At 35.5% G+C, this 27711-nt stretch overlaps 1 protein-coding gene across 1 annotated transcript in view; it reads right to left on the minus strand.

Annotated features, from left to right (window-relative positions):
* Positions 1–1570: 1570 nt before the first annotated feature.
* The window catches only part of LOC150095550 (ribosome production factor 1), a 77789-nt gene continuing 51648 nt past the window's right edge, over positions 1571–27711 (minus strand). Inside the window, exons 5-9 of the mRNA XM_090410164.1 lie at positions 22984–23139; positions 14808–14888; positions 9421–9599; positions 8597–8723; positions 1571–1679 (exon numbers count right to left, since the gene is read on the minus strand). Of these exons, the coding sequence (XP_090266290.1) occupies positions 1638–1679; positions 8597–8723; positions 9421–9599; positions 14808–14888; positions 22984–23139 (585 nt within the window). The 3' untranslated portion in view covers positions 1571–1637. The remainder of the gene's footprint in view (positions 1680–8596; positions 8724–9420; positions 9600–14807; positions 14889–22983; positions 23140–27711) is intronic.

Consider the following 27711-nt stretch of genomic DNA (forward strand, 5'->3'; position numbering starts at 1 on the left):
TCTTACAGTGGCTGCACTGCATAGTTCAGAAAGCCTGGACAGAGGGACGAATTCCCGATGATTGGAGTAGAGCTCTCATAGTACCCATATATAAAAAGGGAAATAAAACTGAATGTGAGAATTACAGAGGTATTTCCCTACTGAGTGTTCCTGGCAAGATCTATGCAAGTATACTTGAGAAACGGTTGAGAAGAATTGTGGAAGAAAAGCTTGGTGAAGAACAAGCTGGATTCAGGCCAAATAGAGGCTGTCAGGATCAGATCTTCACTTTACGACAAATAGTCGAGAAAGCATGGGAATATAACAAAGATCTGTATTTAAGTTTTGTCGATTTGGAAAAGGCATATGACAAGGTGCCAAGAGAGAAGCTATTCAATACACTGCAGTTATATGGTGTCAATGGGGCATTATATCAAGCAATACTTAGTCTTTATTTGAGTTGCGAGTCAGCAGTTAGAATTGAAGGAAGTACAGGAAGATGGTTTAATGTTAAATCTGGTGTGAGACAAGGATGTACATTATCCCCTCTGTTATTCATTATCTATATGGATCACATTATGAAGGAATGTGGTATTAAACCTGATATCAAAATTGGAGATGTTAATGTCAGCTCTTTGCTTTATGCGGATGATGTTATACTTCTAAATAAATCCGCTACAAGTCTGCAAGATTCTCTGACTAAATTGAATAGCTGTTGTAATAGATATGGTATGAAGGTCAGCAATAAAAAGACAAAGACAATGAAAATAGGCAGAATCATTGAAAATGTCAACTGTGTTGTGAATGGAGAACTTGTGGAACAAGTAAAACATTTCAGCTACTTAGGCACAATTTTTACTGAAGATGGTAAACTAAATATAGAAATAGACAACAGAATCAGCAAAGCTGGTATGGTGGGAAGTCAATTGAATAAATTCATATGGAATAAGAAAGAAATTAGTCGGAACACTAAATTAGCTGTATACAAGACTGTATTCAAACCAATTTTAACTTATGGATCTGAGAGCTGGGTCAGAAGTAAAACACTTGACCAAAGACTAGAGACCGCAGATATGAGAGTCCTGAGAAAGATTAGAGGCGTGAACAGATGGCATCAATGGCAATATCATATTAAAAATGAGGATATTAGGAAAGAACTTGACATTGTCAGCATCCAGGAATGCGTTAGCAGAGCTAATCTCAGATGGTATGGTCACTTAAATAGAATGTGAGAGGAAAGATTAGCAAAACAAGTGTTCTCTGCCAGGTTGGCAGGAAAACGACCCAGAGGAAGACCAAGATATAGGTGGATTGATACGGTACAAAGTGCCTTAGACGATAGAAATATAAGATCTGATAATGTTGGAGTCTTGACAAGTAACAGACTGATTTGGAGGAAAATTGTAGATAGGAAGTTAGTAATGATGTAATTTTTTCATGTAGTACTGTCATATCCTGTACACCCCTTGAGGGTACATGGCAGGAATTTGATGATGATGATGATGATGACAAAATTTCAATTACATAAATATGATTTCCCTATGTAATGTTAATTCTAAGAATTCACACAATGAAATGCTTACAAAATTCATTATGTTTTTGAGATAAATATTTTATTTTACAACAGAACTATATAAAATATTTACAAAAATAAAAAATCATAAGAAGAAACGGCGCCGGCTAGTTTCCATTTCATGACGCTGTAAAAAAAAAAAAAAAGGAATAAAAATAATAATTTCACTAAATGTAATTTTAATGCTTCATTTGCTCACCACAAGCAGTAATACCACATATACTCTAAATATTAAGAGGCAAAGCATGAATTTCACAAAAAATTTTACCTAAATTATTTTACAATGGATAAATACCTGATAATTATTTATTTATTTGATATCATTCTAGGAAAATTCCAAATAACTTTCATGTCCACTGCAGTTTTATCTGGATAATCAATACTGATTCACCAATTATCCATGATTATTGTTGATGCAGCATTTCATGCACCATTCAACTATCCAAGTGGAATGATGAATGGAAAATGAAACAATCTCAAAATGAAAAGTGAGCACCTATTAACACATAAAGTAGCAATGGAAAGAAGTGGCATTAGCATAGGATCTTCAAATTCACATAAATGGTATTACAGAGACAAAGAAAACTAAAGCATCTGATATCCTTTTAAATGATAAGACAATTTATTCAGGCAAACCAATATCTAAGAAAAGAAAGAACAGCTAGAGCCATAAATTTCTTTATATGAGACAGTTTTGAAGAGTGATGTAGCAAATCTACATATCCATGAAAAATTAGACAAGTGACACTTGTGCATGTAGCAATTCAAAAATTATATTATCAGATTTCTTTTCTCTTAACTCCTGCCCACATACAACTTACCAGTGAGACAACCTCTTGTGTATTGGGGTGATATATTAAAAAAATTGACAGTACCAGAAATATAGAAAGAGTAATTACCTGAGTTATTAAATAGGATATATATATATATATATAATAAAGAGAAATGTGAATTACTAGTTTTTGTAATTCTTATGAACACATTTTAAAAAAAAAACAAATGAGGAAAAGAACACAGTTACTAATAACAGTAGGTCTGCAGTGCAGTTTATACAGTAATTATACAGAATATTATTTATATTATACAGAATAGTAATTATAAATTAATCAGAATATACAGTAATTATTATTATTATTAATACTGCATTTCAATATACTCTATCTACCAATAATTGTCTGGACAATTTAGCAATTCACAATTGAAAACAGCAGGTGAATTGTAATATTTAGTATGTCCACCTTTGGTTTTGATCACCTCCTGCACCCTTTGAGGGAGGCTTTCCACCATCTGCAGCACACATCAGGTGGAATTTGTCTCCATTCACCCATCAAAGAAGCGCTGAGTTCATTGACAAATCAAGAAAGTGCTGCTCTGGACCTCAATCACCGCTCCAATTCGTCCCACAGGTGTTCGGTGCAATTGTGGTCAGGACTATGCACAGGCCAGGGCAGTCGCTTAACACTCATCTCTTCATACCATTCCATAACAGCTACAGCTTTGTGACATGGGGCATTGTCATCTTGATAGTAATATGGGTCTGTTCCATAAAAACTCCACAGTGTAGGCAGCACCTGATTATCCAGAATATCAAGGTACTGAGCTGCCTTCATGGAACCACAGACGACGACTAGTGGTCCCACTCCAAAGCAGCTGAATGCACCCCACACCATTACTCCTCCACCACCAAACTGTACTGTGGGTACAACACACTGTGGTAACAAGCATTCACCAGGCTGCCTCTACATGTACGCCCTGCCATCGGACTGGAAACAGGTGAACTTTGATTCATTGCTCCAGAGCACCGTTTTCTACTGTCAACTGTCCAGTTCACATGCTCTTTGCATCAGGCCAGATGAGCTGCCTTGTTCGTTGTTGCAATGTTCAGCTTGTGTGCCACTGCTCTTCCATGAAACCCAGTACATGGAGTTCTTTTTGTACAGTATTAGTGCTTACCATGGTGTTACTGGCATTCTGGAATTCACCACGGATGGTCTGTGCCAATTGTAACTGGGTTTTATGTGCCATTCGTTTTAACACCTCCTGCCCCTGTCAGTCATTTTTGGCAGCTGCCCTGGGTGTTTTCCTGAACTAGTGATGCCAGAACATCTCCATTTGTTGATCACATCACCAACTGTTGATTTTGAATGTTTCAGTTGAGCGGCCATGGCACATATGGACATGCCACCACTCTCAAAGCCATGGAGTTCACGTCATGTTGCCATACACTGCTATGATGAAATACTGCTTCCTACTATCTGTATACACTGGTTTTCATGTTATTAACAAACCTGGAACATTCCATAACTTCAAATAACAGGGGTGTCTGGAGATTTATTGGTAGATAGTATGTACAAATTCGTGTGAAAAATGAGAGAGAGAAAACAAGAAATAAGCAATGATTATACTTAATGTTATTGACTGCCCTATTGGCAATATTGATATTTTCAAAGTGTTGCTGTTTTGGAATTACAGACAAAGCAACTAAGGCTGTGAGACTAGTGTATTATGTTTGTCAATTGTATGTCTTCAGTTAGCTTGTTTTGCAGGATAAAAAACTCCAGTTTCCAAGAGGAAAACTCTGCTATCTCTGAATGAAACGAGCTAAATCACTTTCAGTTGAAACACCCTCCTTTAAAGAAGCTCTTTCTATTCCAGACAGGATTAAAACCCAGGTCTTTTCAACCAAAGGACATCATCAATTCTGAATGATCTATGGCTCAGACAAGGAATCACACAATATAAAAAGTGACAGATTCAGGCAAGAAATTATGGTCAAGATTTTACTAAAATAAAGAGCCAATATTTTTACATTTTTTAAAATTTTAAATTTCTACATTCAGCTTTGAAATAATGCTGGATTTAATATCCACTTGATTTATATAATTATGTATCGCCAAACGGAAGCCTTTTGGCTCTTTATTTTAGTAAATACTTAACACATTGACCAATAGTTCACTTACAAAAAAATAAACCTCTCCGACACTTAAAGTTCCTTAGTACCGAACGAGAGTTTTTGCTCTCTTAAGGTTTCTGCCTGGTCTCTGAGGAGACTCAACCAGTTCGAAACAGCTGTCAGGCCAGTGAAACCTTATCAAAAGGAACCAATAAAAGGCGAATATATGGACACTTGGGCAAGCACTCATGTCTTCTATATGGTCCGCACTAGTGCAACTTGTGAATGCCAGCAAGTGTATTCCCGCAAGCTCTCTGGTCAACTTTTTTTTTTTTTTTTTTTTTTTTTTTTACGAAACTTTCATAGTTTCTACATTCGACTTTGAAATAATGTTGGATTTAACATCCACTTCATTTATATAATTATGGTCGAGTTATCAGCAAAAAAAGGAAGAACTCCCTGGTAGAGACAAAAGTAGTTACAGAAACATCCACACAAAAATTCCTCAACATCATCAATTTCCTGATATGCAACCTCAACAAATGTTCGGGCTACTATGACAGCACTACATGGTTAATCACATTTACGTTATTACTAATCTTCTAGCGACCATTTTCCTCTAAATTATTTTATTATTTGTCAGTACTCCAATACCATTGTATCTTCTTTTAAGGTACTTTTGACAGAATCAATCCACCTAGACCCCAGTCTTCCTCTGGATGTTTTTCCTGTCATCAAACATCTGTTTTGCTAATGTGACCATAGCACCTTAAGAATGTGTGAGCAGAGCTCACGCATTCTTAAATGCAAACCATGTCAAATTCCTTTCTAATATTGTCATTTTTAATATGATTCTGCCACTGATGTCATTTGTTCACTCCTCTAATTTTTCTCAGAACCTTCATATCTGTGGTATCTAGCCTTTGATCAAATGCTTTATGTCAAACCCCAACTCTCAGATCCCTAAAAACTAGTTTGGACACTGTCTTGTACACTGCAGTTTGGTGTTTTGGCTAATTTCTCTCTTATTACATATAAATTTATTCAGCTGGCTACCCACCATACCAGCATTGCTTATTCTGTTGTCCAGATTTACCCTGCCATTGTCACTAAAAACTGCCTAAATAGCCAAAACATTTTATTTGTTCTATAGGATATCCATTCTGAATGCAGTTGAAGTTTTCTATGCTCATGCCTATTTTCATAGTTTTGGTCTTTTTATTGTCAATTTTCATGCCAAATTTGTTACAGCTATTATTCAAATTTAGTTAGAGAATCCTACAGACCTGTGCCAGATGCATTAAAAGTACATCATGTACATAAAGCAAAGAGCTAAGTTTGATATCTCCAATTCTAATATCAGGTCTAATGTCACTTTCTTTCATAATGTGATCCATATAGATGATGAACAAGAGTGGAGAAAATATGCATCTTTGTCTTACACCTGATTTTACATCAAACCATCCTTCCTGTATTTCCTTCAATTCTAACTGTGACTTCAACTTAAATATAGACTATGTGTTGCTCTGTATAATTGCTCTGTTACATTTACCCTATATGACTGTAGTGTTTCGAAAATCTTTTCTCTGGGAATCTTGTCATATGCCTTTTCCAGATCTACAAAACTTATATGCAGATCCTTGTCATATTCTCATGATTTTCAACTATTTGTTGTAAAATGAAAATCTGATCTTGACAACCTCTATTTGTCCTAAACCCAGCTTGTTCTACAAGTTTCTCTTTCACAAGTTTTCCCAGTCTCCTTTTCAAATATGCTTGAATCAATTTTACATGTTCTCTGTAAATTACACGTTCAATGTAAATTACAGAGAAATCTGTAAATCTCACATTCAGCTTTATTCCCTTTTCTTATAGATGGGAACTATGAGCTCTACTCCAATCTTCTGGAATAATAAATAAAGAAAAAGAAACAGGAAACTATTTTTTGCAATTAGAAATTTATATTCCCACATTTTTGGAATATACATGCACACAGGTACTAATAAGTAAAGAAAGTAAGCAAGTGCTGAAGTCCTAAAATGAACTTAACTAGTGGGCTTGATTAGACACTCTTGGTCATTGGACTATGGTCCAAGGATGAGCATTTTCCAGATGTGAGGTAGCCTCATGCATCCAAATTACAGAGGTTACGATAGCTTTTCAAGGAAGAGTTGTTCATACTTGTATTTGCTTCTGCAAAGTAAGTTGATCATTTTCTAACAAATTTTGTGACAGGTATCAACAAGTATGGTCTACAAATTTCAAGTAGCCATAACAAGAGCACTGAAAGTAATTTGTGCTCAGAGATTCTGATATGGACTGCCCTACTTGTCTGGACATATGACAGATTAGAGTTGCAGAGTACATGGTAAACACCATGCAAATCTATGGATTGTAGCTGTTCTTTATGAAAGCAGATAAGGAATGGCAATTTTTTTGTGTGGTCTGAAGGTAATCACAAGACTATTTTGACAGGATTTTTTCCAACTCTGCTGAACTATTATGGATTGTGGGATAGCGATGAATTTAGTGTAATAAACATATGGGAAGTAGATGATACCAGTACTTTTTGATCCAGTCTGGGGTTGAAGCCATGCCATTCTCTAAGAAGGTACAGTCTAAGTTCAATAGAGAAGGCATTATCATCAAAGCAAATTAACCAGTTTTTATAATGCTGCACTGTTGGGAGATGTGATGTAAACTGTGGATGTATCTACGAATGGGTGAGTCAAGGATCAATCAAGTGATCTAAGGATGGACAGATGCTCCCTTCCACTGAGGTGAGCCAGATCCTTGGGTGCTGGTTTTTGAAGTGGTCAAATGGAGAAACATACTGTCCATCTAGCCAAATAACAGGTTTACATGTGGGCAGAAGTTTAGAGCTTTCTCCATAAAAAGAGTCAGCTTGGGGAACCAATGGCTGTATCCTCTATTTATAGTAAAAAACAAAACAGCCCAAGATTATGGTTAACTGAAATAGTAGGATGAAGTTCAGCTTGTAGATTAAGTCAAAGGTATTTTAAAGTGGAAAATGAAATGTTGGTGAACAAAGAATTTCAATATGAAATATCAAAATTGACCATTACATCAGTACTGAGGAGGGTGAGGTTTTCTATGCTAGATTTAATGCAATGCAGACAGAGTACTTTATGTGTGAAGGAGAGTTGCTAGTATTCTATCACTTTAGCTATGTTTTTAATAATTTGTAGATAAGTAATTAAGTCCATCCACAACTACGTGCAAATGATGTGTGGGTTTTGGGTAACCCAAATGTGATGGGGGGGGGGGACCTCTATAGCTCAGCACTTTCCAACCAAAGGATTGGAAAGCTGTGGGAAGCATTTGGAAAGACCCGGGTTTGAATCTCATCTAGGATGCAATGAACAATCATCAGGGCTTTTCAACAGGGCTAACTACCTTTCCCAGAATTATGGTTACAAATCTAGTGATACTTGGAAGGTCATGGGTGCCTGTTAGAACCACTGATGGTGATATGGGGTGGGGGGGGCTGTAATTATATAGTTTTAATTTACATATGACTTCTACAAGCAGGAGTGAGATTTTTTAGACTTTTTTCCCCTTTTAATCTGAAATTCACCCATAAAAGGTTATAAACTTTTCGTATGTCAGTCCACAGGCATACTAAATGCTAGATAATCTAGGAGCTTTGTTCTAGAAACTAGACATTGGTTAGTCTCAACACCAGGCAAATTATATATCGTCTACCACTTAAAGACTTTCAGAAAAATTTATACTACCATGAGATTTAAACCCAGAATTTACTCATTGGAGAACAGGCACACTATCCACTTAGTTTTAGAAGACTGAAATGTAAGATCTGACAATATTGGGGTGCTGAGAGATAATAGATTAATTTGGAGGAAAATTGTCAATAAAAACTTAGTAATGATGAAATTTTCAACAGTAATACTGAAAACTGTTTTTGAAAGGCACTTCTAGGTATGTGGTTTTATGCTGGTTTCATTCCATGTGCTTGTTTCAAGCACATGGAATGAAAAAGATTTAATCCTCAGATTCTCTAAGTACAAAATTGTGGTTTTCATAGATTCAGTCTGAATATTCTTTGATCAGATAAGACTGGTATAATAAAACATTTTAAATAAAAAAAAGAAAAAAAAGTTTCTTCTTACCTTAATTACCCATTCATATTCTCCATATTTTGAATCAAATGTGCCTTTTTGTAGTGATCTCAGTTTCAAAGTAAACCTTGGTCCAATCTCTTGCAAAGCAACTTTTTTCTCATCTTTAAATTCATACCTAGAGAGAAAGTTTTAAATATTCAATCCTTTTCCCTTATTAACTATTATAGATGAACCTTCATCTTTGATCAAACAGATATATAATTATTTTAGTGAAACCTACTGTTCAATCACAGGAGTTATTCTTCTATAGAGATACTTTTAAAAGCATTGGGGGGGTTAGAGGGGGGCAAGTTACAATAATGCTGACATTATGGCACTTGACACTCCAAATCAGCTTTTTAATTAATAGCATCACTTAATTTCTATAACATTAACTATAAAAAATGACAAAATTAACAAAGTTAAAAAAAAATTAACACAAGAGTATAAAATTAAAATCCTTGAAGTTTTTCTTTTAAGAAAACTACATATCTTATTCAGAATTCTACAGAAACCTTTAAATGTAAAATTATGAAACAAATAAAAGGATCAACAGATATTTCATTTTAAGTTACTTATGTGTAACAATATTTTTTCAAACTATGGTCAATTGTTACTATAACAAAATGGTAGGGAACAAAGGTATAGTTTGCAATATTGGAAGGGTTTACTAGACAATATCCTTTAGGCCAGCTCTGATATTAGACACCATTATCAAGAATTTCTTGTCCCTTGTTATGGTGAGTCAAGCGACTATAGTGTGTTTGCTATAGTAAGAGATGATACCATAATGGAAATTAGAAGAGGTATTCAATTTACAAATTACAACCCACCTGTGATGACGAAAAAATATGTAGTCACGTTGATTATGAAGGGTAACTACTCGGCGACCATGAAACTGAGGATCATAATGGAAAAGTGAAGCTACCATACGAGCTACTGAATGACCCAGACGGGTGTTGAAATTATTTAAGATTACTTCTGGTCGATGTCCACTCCATGATGCATGATGCTATGTACATAAAAAAGAAAAGAAAATAGTTTTAGTAAGGTATCATGAGTTCTTAAATAAAAATTTGTTTTTGGAATAAAGTAAAGAGTAATGCCTTACATAGAAAGTACACAGGTTTTTTTATGTGGATGCAGAAGCTATGGTGTTGAGATGTGTTTGTGTCAGAAAGGTTGGAAGTGCAGGTCAGTCCAAGAAGAGAAATCTGATTATGTTTTGATATCTGAGTTTTATTAAATATTTTTCAATACCAAGTTAAAGCTATTTGGTTTTTTTCTCCCTCCAATAACTATAATTCACATACCAATTAAGAGTTCAGTCATGAAAAATATACAACTTTCAAACAAGAGATACACTTTTATAGAGTTTTGTCTGATATCTAATGAAAACTAAAATTAAAAACTGATGCCAGGCAAGTGATATTTTAATTAAAAGCATTAATGAAATGAGAATATATGATCTCCTAGGCAGACTCTGAGTCTTAAATAATGTAATATCACAGCAGCTCATGCTGAAGGTTGCAAGCTCTAGAGCACTTTCAAAATTTTAAACTTTCAAATGTAACTGGATGGCTATTTTGCATTAAAAAATAATGGAATTTAATTATCCTTTCTTGTAATCATCATCAATGCCAGTTGAAGTATTTTAGGCTTTTTTCATTAATAATTAGAGTGAGAAGATATATCTTTCATTGTCAATAACAGCCATTTATACAACTCGAATAATATTAATCTTGCATTTCTGATTAACAGTTTCAATACACACTCAAATGCAATAACAGCCCTCATCTATAAACAATTGTTTCTTGATTATATTCTAGTCAATGGGCCTGTACAAACTTCTTGCTTAGAACTTTTTTTTTTATAAAACTCTCATGTGCAAAGGACTGAGAAACTCAATTTTTTTTTATTAAAAACAGTAATAACTGAACAAATGTATTTCAAACTGTGATACATATATATCACACAATATAAATACATTCATTTAATTTTCTACCTCTTCACTGCCACTAAATACTCAGCAAGAACATTTTCTGTTGCAGAGAATCTTCACCATTTAAACTTTCTTCTGCAGCATGTACTGTAGATTTTATGTATGATCTTTAAAAATTCAGTAATATGCATTTGTTTGCTTTTGCATGATAGATATTTCTTAACCATTTTAAGTGATTATAAATTTTTAGTGCCTTTTGTTTAATTACACTGCATTCTAATAGGATCCATTTTTTTTTTTTTTTACTGTTATTGTCAATAAAAATACTGAGTGTTTTTTCCATTTTCTCAATTATTGGCATTCTGATGAGCAGCCATGCTTATGAAAATGAAGGTCATGCAGCAACAGCAGTTATAATTTCTGTTCAATTGCTTTATGGTCCAGATTGTTGCTTCATTTAAATTTAAACTTTTTAGTTCTTAAGAAGAGAGTTAGTAATAAATACAAGTAATACATACAATTATAAATGACCAAATAAAAATAACCTTATAAAAACCTTAAAAGTCACAAACTGCATACTTTGAAGTCATAATTTTAATGGTCTCAAACAGGGCTGTCGCCAGATTAGATCGTGCCCTGAGGCAAACAATTAAAATCTCCCCTGATGGATTATAAGACAAAAACATAAGATTTCCAATTGCTATTTTGTTTTTATTCCAAGAGAAACATTAATGCAAAAAGATTACATAATAATATTAATTAAATGTTTGCTCTATGGGGATATTGCACAATAAAACTGTTTATAAGCTCTTCTAAATTTAAATTATAAGCTATGTCCACCTCTATCGATATAGTTGCTAGACCAACCAATCTTTCTTGGGTCATTGCTGTTTGCAAATAATTTTTAATCAGTTTAAGCTGGAAAAACTTCTTTCCGCACTTGCTAAACTAATAGGAATTGTTAACAATATCCTTAGGGCGGTAGTTACGTTCGGATAAATTTCTACAAGATTTCCAATTGCTATTTTGTTTTTATTCCAAGAGAAACATTAATGCAAAAAGATTACATAATAATATTAATTAAATGTTTTGGTTATATATATATTTATGGTAAAATTTGGTGAGGACGACTTTTCTCTTGTATTATTTTTGAGTGAATTTTTAATTCTTCCAATAAATCTATTGCATCTACATCAGATTTTGTAAAATACTTTGTTGCCCTAATACGGCACCTACCACAATATGGCTGAACGAGTGCCCTTATTAAGCCACGAGGCAGGCTGCCTCTATGCTACATCCTGTTGACAGTACTGGTCTCAAATAAGCACAAATTCAGCAGCACAGAACCTAACACAGGGATTACCCTTTTTATCTTTTTGGCATAATAGCAGGATTTTCCTTGCACAAAATCTAATTTGTGCCATACAAAATATGTCATTCAACTAACATCTTCATTCTATACCTGGATATCTCTCCTCTATAATTCTGAGTTCTCTCAGTGAGTTGAGCTGCAGAATCAAATACATACAAATACTATTGAAAATATAAAAAAAGTGAGAGTATGAATACAAGAACATCAAACCTTGCAGACAGAATGAAAAATGCTGAAGAAAACAATTGACTAATTCCGTCAGAAAATCACGCAGCAAAGTTCTTGGCAAGTGTATAAAAATATGAACCTCAAGGTGGACTCAAAAAACTTAATAGGCAGTCCTGGAAAAGAAGTAGAAAAAAGCATATTGAAAATTTCTAGAAAGTCAATACCAGATGCTATGAAAGAATATATCAAAAAAGAAGTTAGACTATAAGCAAAAGTAACCAAACAAAAGCCATGAGCAGATTTGAGTAAGAACACAGAAGATAAATATCAATAAAGTGGCAAAACGTTCTGGAGGCTGTTAAAAAAATCTTAGAAATAGAGGAAAGAGTATGATGAAAGGAATTAGATATGAAAAAAGGCAACAAAAACAGAGGATAAAAACAATCTGGATATCCAGAAAAATTGTGAGAGAGACTATTAACTGAAAAAGTGACAGAATAGTGGCAGAAAATATTCATGAGGAACAGAGTTGGGAGTACTTAATACCTGAGATAGAGAAAATCATCAAAAACCTAAAATGTGGAAAGGCAAACTGGAGCAGATGATGATGCTAAATCAGAAATGCTCAAGTACAAAGAAAGAAGTTTTTAAAGTGACTACACTGCATAATTCAGAAGGTCTAGTCAGAAGTTGAATCCAGATGATTGGAATACAGCTCTTGTAGTACCCATAAATAAAAAGAGAATGTGCAACTTAAAAAGTTATTCAAACCCTACACATGTATATGGTGTTAATGGAACAACATACACAGCAATATACAGTCTATACCTAAGTTATCATTTGGCAGTTAGAACAGAAGGAGGTATAGGAAGATCTCTTGGTGTAAAATAAAATTTAAAAGACAAGGGTACATATTATAACCACTGTTGCTTGTCACTTACAGAGATCACATTATTAAGGAAAATGCCAATAATGATATCAAAATGGGATATGTTAAATCTCATATCTATGCAGATGTTATACTCCTAAATAAATTCAGTAGAAGTCTTCAGGATTCCTTTACTAAAGTGAATCATTGACAAATTTGACATGAAAATCTGCAGTGAAGAGACAAAAGTTATGAAAATAGGCAGAGACGTGGAAAATAATAACTGCATCCTGAATGGAGAACCAACAGAACAAGTAAAATATTTCAGCTATTTAGGGACATTTCATTTTCAGCTATTTAGGCACAATTCTTTGTGAAGATGGAAAATTAAATATGAAAACAGAGAACAGAATAAGCAAAGTTGATATACTTGGAAGTCAAATGAATAAATTTGTATGGAAAAAAATCAGTCAAAAACACTAACTGTGTGTGTACAAGACTGTTCAAACCAATTTTAAGTTATGAATTTGAGAGCTAGGTCAGTTGATCAGAGGATAAAGACCACAGATGTGACATCAAACTCTATTCAGTTTTGGCAGATAATAGTACTCTCCACTCATACAACAAACCTTGATGTTTGAGCGCACTACATCACTGTCTCCAGTAAGTATTCTATACATTGATCACCACACCATCCTGCAATAGGGCAATAACAATCAAGTCACCTTCAATGCTTCCAAAACACGGTTTTGTCTTTTTTCTTGCAACAGAAGACCTTAGTTCCTCTCCTACAAGGATGCTCAACTTAATAGTCAAGATCAGATCTCTCTTTTTGGACCAACTATTACTCCCAAGCCTTTCCTGGAATAATCATATCACTTCTATAGCATAATCAGCTTCCAGACAACTTGGTCATCTTTCACTTAAGACATTACTTGTTATCTATTGGTTACTTGCTCTGTATGGATCCCAAATACACTTAACCTTGAAATAATGCTCTCAAATTTGGGATGTGTGTACCTAAAACTCCCTAAACATTCTTGACTTCTTTCTCTCTTAGAGACTCTTCAGCTAGTGTCTCACAGATGTCTCTTCTACAGATATGTCTATGGGTGTTGTTCAACAGAACTAACTCCTCATTCCTGTTAAATCTATAGCAAAAGTTGTCCAGGATCTTTTAATAGTTGAACTACTGACTCATTGAACCAGGTACTCCCAGTTTATCCTAGTTCTGTGGAACAGCTTCTCCATGAAGTACTCCCCCCCCCCCCCCAAGACTACCAGCTCTGGCTCTTTAAGAATATTATCTAATTACTTTTCTCCTGACCCCATCTCACACATAGCATTTATTTGCTATGGGCCTTACAGTCTCTGTGTGGGGAGTGATATTTAGGAAAAAAAGAGAGCGAGAGCTGAGAAAAATTAACAGTTGTTAACAGACAGCATCAACAATCGAATTAAAATGAAGCTATTAGGAAGGAACCTGACACTTAGCATTCAGGAATGCATGGGCAGAGCTAATGTATGGCTTAGACTGGAAGAAAAGATCAACAAAACAGGTATTAGATCAAAATGTAAGATCTGAAAATACCAATCCTGACAAATAAGAGACTAATTTGTGGGTAAGCCATCAAAAAGAAATTAGAAATGTAAAATCACTTAGTACTATTGTAGTATCTGAACATACCTTGAGAGTAAATATATATAAAATGTTTTGCAGCAAGCATATTCCATGTTCATCTGCAATATATACTTCATATTTGTCAAAATAGAACAAAGAATAAAAGTGGAAGATTTTACAAATTTCTTGCAGATGAACAAGCAATAATGATTAAGATAAAAATAAAATAAAAATACAGGAAATTATTACTTTTATATCTTTGCAGAACTTTACATTGCTCAGCCTAAAGTATGCTGTTGGACCATCAGGTAAGTGTATTAATAATAGTGCATGTATCTGCATTAAGGAAATTAGTAACTTTAATTTCTTGTAAAAAAATATATTACATAAAATCTTATAATAGTGATTTATATATTTACACTGATATACTCTCACACATTTTTTATGCAAATCTCACCTATAAAAGGTTATAAAAGGAGTATACAAGGGTGGTCTAAAGGTTTAATCCAGTTTCTCTATATTCTAGAGGCTAAGTATACTTTTTTTTTCAAGTCACTTAAGGCATGAAATGGTAGTATTTTTTGTATGCCAGTCTGATTGACATCTCTGATTTCCAACCAACAGGCTGGGTTTACCACTTTAGAATGGCTGTTTGTGAAAATCATTTGTATATCTAAAGATTTTCACAACCATTAATTCCAAAGTAGTATTCAAACCCAAACCATGTTGATTGGAAGGTAGAGATACTACTCATCCCACAGGGATGGTATATAATAATTGATCTATATTTCAGTCACCGCTATAGCACTTAAATTCTTCACACTGAAATAAATATTAACAAAGTTAATATTTATTTCAGTGTGAGGAAGCAAAGGTATATAACATTAACATGAATACAAACAGAATCATCAAGAGCAAGATGCCCTCATTCTTGTACATTGAACCATTCTTAACAAAGTAACTAACCATATGGTATATGGATCGTAATATATTATTGGCTTCCAAAATGGCTTTTAGCTTTATGTCCAATCTTACAATAATTTCCAGTACCTATTCTTTTATTCTTCTAGTAAAGAATATTAACCCTAACCTGTCACAATCATTCATTAATCATCTAATGAAGAAACAACCGAGTTCAATTATTTTGGTATTTTTGTCATTATGCCTTCTTCAAGGAACAAGTTGTAGGCTGGTATAATACTTCAAAGCCTATTAAAAAACTGCTAGCAAATCTATACCCCCCCCCCCAGAATCTCATTATCAATCCACTCCCTGCAAAATGTGAACTGTTTTGTCAAATACTTGATGGTAAACAAAATACATTCAACTCACTACAGCAAATTTACTCACTATAACAAACTATTGAAAAGTCCTGACTGCAGCAACAGACAATATTCTAAAGGCACTTCACCATAGCAAACTACCCATTATAATAAACACTTGTGGTCCCTCCAAGTCTGCCATAGTAAGAGTTAACCGTTTTCCAACTCATGGGATGCTTTAAATATGAGCAAGTTGCTAAAACATGACCTTCCCTTAGTAAATCCATGCTGCTCATTGCAAAGTAGAGATTCTCTGTCAACCCATTTCTGAATGCAAGTACTAACCAAACAGGAAAAGAGGGGTGATATCTAGATTTATCTCAGAAAGTGGTGCATGATCAGAATGGATTGCCATTGGATGTTGCGTGTGCAAATAGTGTGAACGAATTCAAGAACATGTATGATAGCTGGTGCATGTAGTATGTGACCTCCCTCAATGAGTCCCCGACTCCCTGGAGGTCTCTCTCAATAACAATAATTCTAAGTCAACCTCCTCTTAGTGGAGAAAGATAAATTTGAAGTCATAAGACCTATAGCACATCAGTGCTGTGTGTGTGTGTGTGTGTGTGTAGGTATGGTTATTTAACTCTGAGTTAAACATCCATACCAACACACAGCACTAATTATATTTAAGCAGTAAGTTAAACCTGGTTTGAACACTGTCATGCATGCTGCAAGCTTGTGGTTTTGGCTAATTCTATCATACCACATATAATTCATTTGTTTGGCTCCACACTGCACCACACTCCTTATCCCATTATTGATTTCCATACTTAATTTACTATCTAAAAATGGTACCTAAACAGTCAAAATTCAATACTTATTTAACAGAGAACCAATGGCTGCAGTTAATGTTTTCCATCCCTGCCTAGTTTCATAATTTTCATAAAAATGTTATAACAGTTATTCAATTTAGTTAAAAGATCCAAGACTTATAGCAAATTATTTACAAGTATATCATCATATGTATAAAGAACTAAATTCAGTATCTTCAATTTTGAGATTTCTGCTTTCTTCAAAACGTAATCCATATAACTAACAATGGTGATGATGTGCAAACCCTGGTTTAAACCCAATTTTATATCAAAATGTACATTCTTTCTATGCAGTCTTCAGTTCTAACTTTGAATTATTCTGTACAATGTACATTTATACTGCAAACACAGTAACATTTCGAACAGCTTTTTTCTTGGCACTTTAAATACAGATCCTTGTTATACACCCTCTGTCCAAAAAGAAACCGAACTTTTCGAAAATAGAAACTAGTGGTGCCACCTGTCGTATCATTTTGTTGTCGAAAGTGGCAACCTTCATTAGTGTTGTGTCAACTGTTTATGACATTTGTTTCATTAGAAGCTGAGTTATAGTGCCAAGAGTGACAGTGTGTTTTGACAAATGTCAGAAAATGAGTCAAACAGAGAGCTGCGATTGACTTTTGTGTTAAACTTGGTAAAAGTTTTACCAAAACGCATCAAATGTTTCAAAAAGCATACGGTGATGAATGCTTATCCCGTACTCAAGTTTACGAGTGGTTTAAGCGATTTCAAAGTGGTCGTGAGATGCTTGAGGACAACTAAAAGCCGGGGCATCCAAAAACTGGTATGAGCGAAGCTAACATCCAAAAAGTGCGTGATTTCATCAAAGAAAACCCGAAATCATCCATGAGATTGATTGAAGATGAATTGGGGATTCCAAAATCAACTGTGCACAACATTTTGACCGAGAGTTTGGGTCCTCATAAACTGAATCCACGATTTGTTCCTCACAAGTTGATCAACGACCAAAAATGTACCGAATTGAACACTGCAAGGACTCATTAAAACTGCTTGTAAGGACTCAAACTTCCTTGAAACGATTGTTATTGGTGATGAAACTGTATGAGTACAAGCCCAAAACAAAGCACCAGAGTGCTGAGTGGAGACCACCAGAAGAGGGGCATCCGAAAAAAGTCACTTGGGGAAGTCAAAAGTAAAGATAATGCTGATTTGTTTCTACGATTCCAAGGGCATTATCCACAAAGAATTTGTTCTGCCTGGCCAAACAGTCAATGGTGAGTTTTATCTCGAAGTTTTGAAGCAATTGATAGCGAGAATTCATCATGTATGACATGAATATCGTGATGCAGGCAGCTGGTCACTTTTGCATGATAATGCACCATCTCATTGTTCGAACATTGTGAGACAGTTTTTGAGCAAAAACCAAGTTTGCATGTTGGATCACTCACCGTATTCACCTGATTTAGCACCTTGTGACTTCTTTCTCTTTCCCAGACTTCATTTGCAGATGAAAGGAAAGCGATATGACACCACTGAAAACGTTCAAGTGGCAGTAACCACAATCCTCAACAGTATCCCAAAAACCGATATAAAAAACTCATTTAACGAATTAATTGACCGTGCCAAACGCTGTATTGAAGCTGAGGGAGAGTATATTGATTTAAATAAATGATTTCAATAATTATAATTGGCCTGTGTTTTATTTTCTATCAAAATTTCGGTTTCTTTTTGGACAGAGGGTGTGTTCCCATAATTTTTCAACTATTTGTTTTAAAGCAAAAATGTAACACCTTCTATTTGGTATGAACCATTTTCTTCCCTGAGTTTCTTTTAACAATATTTCATAGCTTCTTTCCAGGTATGCTTAGATAATATTTACTGGGACTTGAGGAAATTGCTTTAGAATTCTCATGTTCACTCTCATGTTTCTTTTATATAGATGTGTACAAGGAGAGCTCTACTCCATAATTTGGAATCAAAAGGTCTTTCTTCCAAATTATGCAGTGTAATTACTGTAAGATTTTTACACCACATATAATTCATTTCGAGTCAAATAGTTTCCACTTCAGCTGCATTTTCACACATAAAATTTCTATAGCTTTTATTCTACTTCTTCTGCAGCTTCTCCCACTTAAGTGGGGTCGCTATTGATAATGAGTCTCCTCCACACCTTCCTGTCTTGTGCTGTCACCACATCCAAGTTCTTCATCCTCAAGTCCTCTTCTACCAGCTCCCTCCATCTCTTCTTTGGTCGCCCACGCTTCTGCCTTCCTTGCAGATCCATCTGCATGACCCTTCTTCCCACATATTCGTCCTCCTCCTCATCACATGACCAAACCATCTCAACCTTGCCTCCTGTATTTTCGCTCCTAAGTTCGTAACTTTCACTGTTCCCCTGACATAATCATTTCTCAGACGATCCTTTCTGGTCACACCGCACATCCACCTAAGCATTCTCATCTCTGCTAATTCCATCCGGCTGATGTTATTTTTCCTCAGGGCCACAGTTTCTATAGCATATGTCATAGCTGGCCTCACCACTGTCCTATAGATTTTGCCTTTCAGATTGCTCGGCACCCTCTTATCGCATAACACTCCAGCCATCTCCCTCCAGTTCCTCCAACCCGCTTGTATCCCGCATCCCACTTCCTTCTCAGCTCCTCCATCTTCTTCCACTGTTGAACTTAAGTATCTAAAGTCTCTCACCTTGATGATGACATTTCCTTCCAGCTCCAGATCTGTCTCCTGTCTACCGCCCGCTGTGCAATACATATACTCTGTCTTACTTCTGCTCAGTCTCATACCTCTCTCTTCTAGTACTTTTCTCCATCTTTCCAGTTTAGTTCCCGCTTCTTCTTTTGAATCTGCACACAGCAAGATGTCATCCGCATACAACATTGTCCAAGGCGCATCTTCTCTCACCTCCTCTGTTACCACCTCCATCACAATATTAAACAGAAATGGACTTAATGCTGACCCTTGATACAAGCCAACTGTTACTTGAAAACTTTCTGTCTGTCTCAGACTGGTCCGAACACTTGTCTTCACATTTCTGTACATCTCCCGCACCAACCTGACATATTTCTCCGGAACCTTCTTCTCCCTCAGACACCTCCAGTCTTCTTGCCTTGGCACTCTATCGTATGCTTTCTCCAGATCAATATATGCCAGATGTAGCTCCCTTTGTTTCTCTCGATACTTTTCCATCATCTGCCATAACCCAAAGATAGCATCTGTTGTTGATCTACCAGGCATGAAGCCAAATTGTTCCTTTGCAATCTCCACCTCCTTCCTCAATCTACCATCAAGTACCCTTTCTAGGATTTTCATTGTGTGGGACATCAACTTTATTCCTCTGTAATTTTTACAGTCTTGTGCATCCCCTTTACCCTTGTAGATGGGGACAAGAGTACTCTCCCTCCATTCCTCGGGTATATTTTCCTGTTGGCAAACTTTCACGAACAGGTCCCACTGCAGGTCAATTCCCTCTTTCCCCAGTGCCTCCACTGGAATTCTGTCAGGGCCCACTGATTTTCCATTCCTCATCCTCTTCATGGCCTCCGTCACCTCCACTCTACTGATGTTCTGCACCATCCCCTCAGAAGGCTGCCCATCTTCTCTGTGAGTCCTTGCATTTTCCTCATTCAAAAGTCCCTCAAAGTATATTTTCCATCTGTTTCTTATGCCCACATCCCTCCATAATACTCTTCCTTCAGCGTCTTTGATCTGCCTCACATATAAGATGTCCTTTGCTACTTTATTTCTACATTTTGCTAGTTGATAAATTTTTCTCTGTCCTTCCTTCATTTCTAATTGATCATACAGATCTTGATATGCCATGGCCTTCGCCTGTGCCACAAATCTCTTGGCTTCTTGCTTTCTCTCTCTGTCCTCTTCCACTCTTGACTCATCCCACTTCTGCTTTGCCTTCCTCTTAGCTGTCACTGCCACTTGTGCATTATTATTCCACCACCAACCCTCCCTCTGCTCTCTAATCTTTCCAGATGTCTCACCAAGCACTTCGATTGCAGAGCTCAGGATTACTTTTGAATTATGTTTCCACCAATCTTGTACACTTTCCAGTCCATCCGAAATCCTCTCTCCCTCTCCCTAAAACGATTCCTCGCACTCCTCTTTTAAGCAAAACCACTTAATTTTCTTCATCCCATGGCATCCAGAGGTTCTTATCTTCAATCTTATTTTAAAGTCTGCACACAGCAGTCGGTGTTGCTGTGCTACTTAATCTGTTGGAATTACTTTACAATTTGCCACAACCTTAAGATGTTTTCTTCTGGTCAAAATGTAGTCAATTTGTGAACTGTTGTTACCACTCCTAAATGTTATCAAATGTTCTTGCCTCTTGTAGAAAAATGAGTTCACAATTGCCAGATCAAACACTACTGCAAAGTCCACAACCCTCTCTCCTTCCTGGTTCATCATTCCCACTCTGTAGCCACCATGCACCCTTTCACAGTCTCTATTGTCTCCCTATGTGTCTGTTCAAGTCTCCTCCGATAATCACCATCTCATTTTCTTCCAGTTCCCTCATTTCTTCATCTAACACATTCCAGAACTCATCTTTCTCTTCTGCTGTACAACCAACTTGTGGGGCATATACACATAATATGACCACCCGCTCTTCTCCAAGACCCAATTTCATTCACATGATCCTGTCGTTCCTTCTACCCACTTCCAGTACTTCGCCCTTCATTCTACCACACACCACAATTCCTACACCATTTCTTCCCTCGTTATTCGCTCCACAGTAGAACAATTTATATCTATCTCCCAGTTCCTTTGCCTTTCCCCGCTTCCACCTTGTCTCCTGCACACATAAAATGTCCAACTTCCTCTTCCTCATCATGTCTGCCACCTCTCTTCCCCTTCCAGTCATGCCTCCAACATTCAGTGTTCCCACTCGCAACATCCTCTCTACCTGCTGGGCTCACATCTTTAACCGAACCCGCCCTTGATGCGGTAGCCCTCGTCCACTTCTTGCAGCTGTAGGGTGATGTGGCTGCGTGTCGCTTAAGGGGTACGCCCTAGCCCTTATATCATTTTCTCTTTGATTCATATCACAGTTTGAGCTGGCATTGAAGTTTTATGACCGGATGCCCTTCCTGACATCAACCCTCGCCATTTATCCGGGCTTGGGACCGGCACCTATTGAGGCTAGCTTGCCTCCTTCGGTGGCTGCATAAGACGAAATGACTTAGCAAGATAGGTAAGACTCACCCCTAGCCCTCAAATATTCTAATAGCATCAGGGAGAAGGAGCAAGGAGAGAAGAAAGAAGCAAAGAAAGAAGAGGAGGGACCAGTCTACAGAATAATATAACAGATGTATATTACATGAAGTAAGGCATGGTCCAGCATCTGGTACCTCAGGTTTGCATGCCCGCACTCACTAAAGTGAGCCCTTGAGGCAATATAGCTTTTATTCTACTCCAATACAGAAATGCACTTATGACTGAATCCCTCCCAAATAATTTCTGCCACTGTTCTGTTCCTCCAACTAACTACTTCACATTTGAATCCCACTGTGAATATGGATATCAGTGAATGACTTTAGGTAACAGATGGATTTCAATGCCCAGTGTGGGAGCAACCACATCCTGCTAATTGGAAGGCTGAAGAAGTTCCATGTTTAGTTTCTGGATTGTCTAGCAGTTAACCCACCCACCACAATAGTAATATAAATGTGCTATAGGTTTAAACTATTCAAGGAGGTATTCACATAAAAAACGGTCACTTAATAAACATCTATGGAATAAAAGTTAAATTAACTACCAAACTAGAAGTATACAAGAATTCAAACTACTTTTAATATCTATACCTGAGAGTTTAATTAAAAACAGAAAACAGAACAAAGAATGAAAATGACAACTATATCAACAATTTTCATTCTAATTGCATGATTTTTTTTTTAATTATAATTCCACAATATATTAGCATGTTATAATGGGTTGGGCTAAGGATTACACAATTCAAAAACTCAACTCTAGATGCCAAACATGCACTTTTCAAGCCACTTCATCTTTTTAAAGTAAGTCAAGTATAGTCTACTATATAAAGACTCAAAATATCCATGCAATATAAAGTGAAATTGCCATTCAGTTTGCTACAGAGAAAGATAAGATATAAATAGACTGTACAGATTTAGGCATCTAGAAGAAAACTAGTAATAAATACTAAACTGTATTGAATTATCACAACATTCATACATCCCTGAAAAAAACATAATACAATAAGCAGAAAATGAATAATGAAAATCCCCAAAATCAGATTAAAAAAATTAACCAAAAAAGCAAGGGAAAAAAAAAAAGGATATTTGGATGTCGCCTATTTTCATTTATGATAATGGTATCTGTAAAATTTCTAGCAGCAGCTTGTTTCACCATTTTTTTGATGCTTGACCTGTGCCTAAAAAAAAATTCTGCATTTGGAATTGTTTGCTTCAGTTCTCGGCAAAATTTAATTGTTCTCTGGAAGAAAAAAATAAGGAAAGAAAAGCAAATTAATAACCTTTTTAATAAAAACTAAAAAAATTAAAACAAACTACAAAAAAGATACATCATAAACTCAAAAGTATTTTTTTGACGCAATAGGACAAAAAAAGTTCATTCAAAATATCAATAACAGTAAGATTATCTTTTATTAATGACTGATATCCATTCCCATGTTTTACCACAAACAAGATGGGGATAGCACAACAGAATATCTGACTATCCAACTCTCAGTTACTCAGCATTCCAGCTTATGTGATATGTCTCCACAATGCAGCCTATTATAAGCAATTCTTGTCTTAACTATTTACAGTGTTGAGATATGTGCACATTTGAGCTCCTGCCACTGTTTCTTTCTGTCTCAGTCCATCATTGCCACAGATGAAATCTGTTCATCTGTCTGTGCTAGTAAATCACACAAACTGTGATTGTGATTTTTTTCAATTTAAAAAAAAAAAAAAAAAAAAAAACTAAGTAAAAAGAGAAACAAAAAAAAAAGGAAGCCCATGCAAAGGAATGGCATCTGAATTTGTCATAGAGTTACAGTGATGAATGGAAGGGAAAAAGAAATGAGTTAGAAGCAAGTTTTTAATAAACACTAGAAAAAACTATAAAGAAATGTGAATACAAAAAGAAGTTTTGTTCCTAGGGTTCATACACAAAGAGATGAAGGCATGCTAAATCAGCAAGAGTAAGCTTTCATTTTTCAATGAACAAAGGGTAGATTGCTTGAATGCTGAAAAAAGTTTCATTTTTTTGGGGGTGGGGGGAATTACTGGAAAGTTCTAAGGAATTTCTTGAATTTGAAACAAAATAAATTTGATCACCATCTTGAAAATGAATGTGTATGAGCGGAGCAAATATGTACCTGAACTGGATTAAACTACAAGATGCTGCCTACAAAAAAAACTCTAGCTCTTCCCATGCTGAAACTTCAGCCCCTGGGTATAAATAAAGTAAAGAAAGAGTAATTATTCTCACTTATAGTAATGCTACTGGTAACCACAAACTACAGATCATATTTACCAGAAAGTTGAAAAATTAAGGGATTTTAAAAACCTAGTTCCTACTGCACTTCTGATCTCTTATAAGAACCAGAAGAATGCATACATGAATTCATCTAGATTTGTTCCTAAGATGGTTTTTCAATGAATTTGTTCCTTCAGTAAAAAAGCTTTTGAAATTGCTAGTCTACCAGGGAAAACAATCATTCTCATTGATAATGAGCCATCTCATCCTGATCAGGAAAAACTGAAAAGTGATGACATTAGGGCAATTTTTCCTCCTGATGTCACCTCAAATATTTGGTTAGCCAATGGAGCAATGTGTGCATGAAGCATTAAAGAAAAATATAAGTTATTAACTATGCTTATTATTGTGATGGACAATGCACTGAATATGCTAAAGAAAGTGAAACAAAGATGCTTACCAGATCACACAAATCATGGAATGAGACTAAACCCCAAACCTTGACAGATCATTAAGAGTTACTTTCTGAAGATGAAAATAAACAAGAACGGACTTAGAAATATGATGATAGTCTTCTAGTTTTGTTACAAGAAATTCCAGACTATGAGAGAGCAAATGATGACATACAGAAATGGAGGGATGGAAAGCGACAAGCAACAAGAACTGACTGACAATGACATAACTGCTATAGTGCATGGGATCAGAATGAAAATGACAATATAACTGCAATGGGACTACAAAAAAAAAACAGAGAAAATTAGTCAGAGTGAAATGGTCAAGGTAGCACTGCCTGATATAGAACAATAAGAGGAAACAACTGCTGTGGGCATAATGTTATTGAGATGCTAACATGACCCCTGCAAAAAAAGAAAGAAAACATAACTGTTTTCTTTCTTTAAATAATGCTATTATAACCCTAAAATGTACCATACAAATTGAGTTTAGTACTTAAAAAAGCTTTAATTTTTGTTGCAGATTAATAAGTGGCTCAATGAAACAGCCCAAATCTCAACTCCACTGAGAATTTGTGGTACAAATGAAGACTGAAATTCAATAAGTAGAAAACACTTTGGGAGCTTCAAGAAGCCATTATAAGGGTATGAAATCATGAATTGACAGTTGCATCCATCAGAAATTGATTTTATAAGACTATTACACTTTTTTTTATCTAATCTTTGTCAAGTAGCTTTATTTTATCCTCCTACATGTTTCGCCAATCTTTTTCTATTGGCATCCTCAGGGAATACAAACTAGTAAGCTAAAATGAAGGTTACAGACTAGGTTATAACTGATGGTTCTAATTCATACAAAAAATTGGTATTGTGCGTGACAATGTGCTTGTCTCGTTAACGTGATTTATTCTTTATGGCTCATGATGTAATTGTTATGAAAGTTCATTTCTTTGATGTTTAATGATCTGATAAAAGTTTTCCAAATTTCTGGTAAAATTAGACCTTGATTCTTGTTTAGGTTTTCAGTTTTCAGTTCGGAAATTTTTAAGATCACCGAAAGATCCTCACCCATTCTACAAGTACTCTGGAGTATATAATATACCTTGCTCATGTGGTATTAGTTACGTAGGTCAGACCTCTAGAAGCTTTGAAACGAGAAAGAAAGAACACATAGGATATGTCAGAAATAACAGACAAGACATTTCAGGCCTTTCAGGCCACTTTGCCTCTACTAACCATCACATTGGGTGGGATAAGAGCCTTATGCCATACATAGAAGATAACTACCATTCAAGAACCTTTAAAGAAGCAGCTACAGTCGCCCGTAAAACTGAAAACCTAAACAAGAATCAAGGTCTAATTTTACCAGAAATTTGGAAAACTTTTATCAGATCATTAAACATCAAAGAAATGAACTTTCATAACAATTATGTCATGAGCCATAACGAATAAATCACGTTAACGAGACACGCACATTGTGACGCACAATACCAATTTTTTGTATGAATTAGAACCATCAGTTATAACCTGGTCTGTAACCTTCATTTTAGCTTACTAGTTTGTATTCCCTGAGGATGCCAATAGAAAAAGATTGGCGAAACATGTAGGAGGATAAAATAAAGCTACTTGACAAAGATTAGATAAAAGAAGTGTAATAGTCTTATGAATAATTGTCAAGAAAAAATTCAACAGAAATTGATTTTGTCAATGCCCCACAAATGTCAAGCTGTAATAAAGGCAAGAGGAAGACCCATGAAGTACTAAACAGCAAAAATGAATTTTTGGTTTTCCATGTTAGTAAAACTGTGTAGTCGAACTAAATATTGATATTGGTATTTGTTTTTCCAGTGAAAATATTACTGTCCATTCGATTTTGAAATATTTGCCAATTTGTCAAGTAGTTTGTTGTCATTTCCTAATTATGTCATATCTTGTACCAAAAAGGCCCAAATATTAATCAAAAATAAAAATGTTATATTACCTTCATTATTTGTGACAATTATTATGTTATTGTCCCTTTTCAAATAGGCATTCAAATTAAATTACGAAAAAAAAAAAAAACATGGTTACAATAGGTGATGCAGTTTCTATGAACATGAGTGTATTATTCAATTTTTTCAAAGCATTTGCATCTATCAACCTTTGTGTTACAAAAATTGACAGACAAAAGTTCTGTTGATGAAAGATCCACATTCTGTATCAACATTGAACTTCCAAGTATGTAAAATTCTTAACTTCAACTGCATGTTGGTCAATTTTAATTTTTTTTCCCCTCGTCATTTGTTGTTCAATTTAAGAACGTTTGTTTTATTCAAGCTTATCTTAAGCTCAACTTTTTCCACTGTTTTATACAATGCTTCAGATTTAGTTTCCATAGCAGTGTGTTTCAATATCAAAACCATGTCATCTTCTGCAAACCTAAAACTATATGAACAGTGAGAGGAGGTGCTTAAGGGTCAAAGCTGTATAACTGAGAGGAGACCTCCACATAGCCTTTAAAGGAATGCGGAGAACCGACCAGGGCTTCTGACCTAATGTCCAATCCTCACCTTCTCGTGGTGCACCCTGTTGGGTATCTACTTTGTTACTGAACGAACGAGGATGGGCTGGCAATTTGGGATTTAGCCGACCAAATTGTATTCTTATTGGTTAAACCAAAATAAAAAATGATGGTACAACATGACAAAATTTCATGCAGGCTGGGGCGTCGCCCGGTTAAACAAGGCCCCCGTTGTTTTTGCCAGGGAACCAGGGCGAACAGCGAAAAGTCAGCTACTGGAACAAATCTGAAAACAAACCCCAACTCAACATCACCAGAGTTAAAGATCGGTACTATCAACGTAAGAAGCCTGAATGGCAAAGAAATGGAGCTAGCTGAGGAATTAGATAAGTACCAGATCGACATAATAGGGGTGACTGAAACAAAAAAGACCAAAACTGGTGAGATCTTTCTGAGCAATAAATACAAAATGTTATATTCAGGCAATGACAATCAAGGAAAAGAAGGAGTAGCCATAGTATTCAACACAAAATACGAGGCTAATCTTCTTGAATGGCAGTCAGTCTCAAGTAGAGTAATGTGGGCAAATATGAGAATGGGGAACTGGACAATGACACTTATTTGTGCCTA

The sequence above is a fragment of the Typopeltis vanoorti genome, chromosome 20 (genome assembly GCF_054136105.1).
Source record: "Typopeltis vanoorti isolate ZY-2024b chromosome 20, IOZ_Tvanoo_1.0, whole genome shotgun sequence".
In the NCBI taxonomy this organism is placed as follows: Eukaryota; Metazoa; Arthropoda; class Arachnida; order Uropygi; family Thelyphonidae; genus Typopeltis; species Typopeltis vanoorti.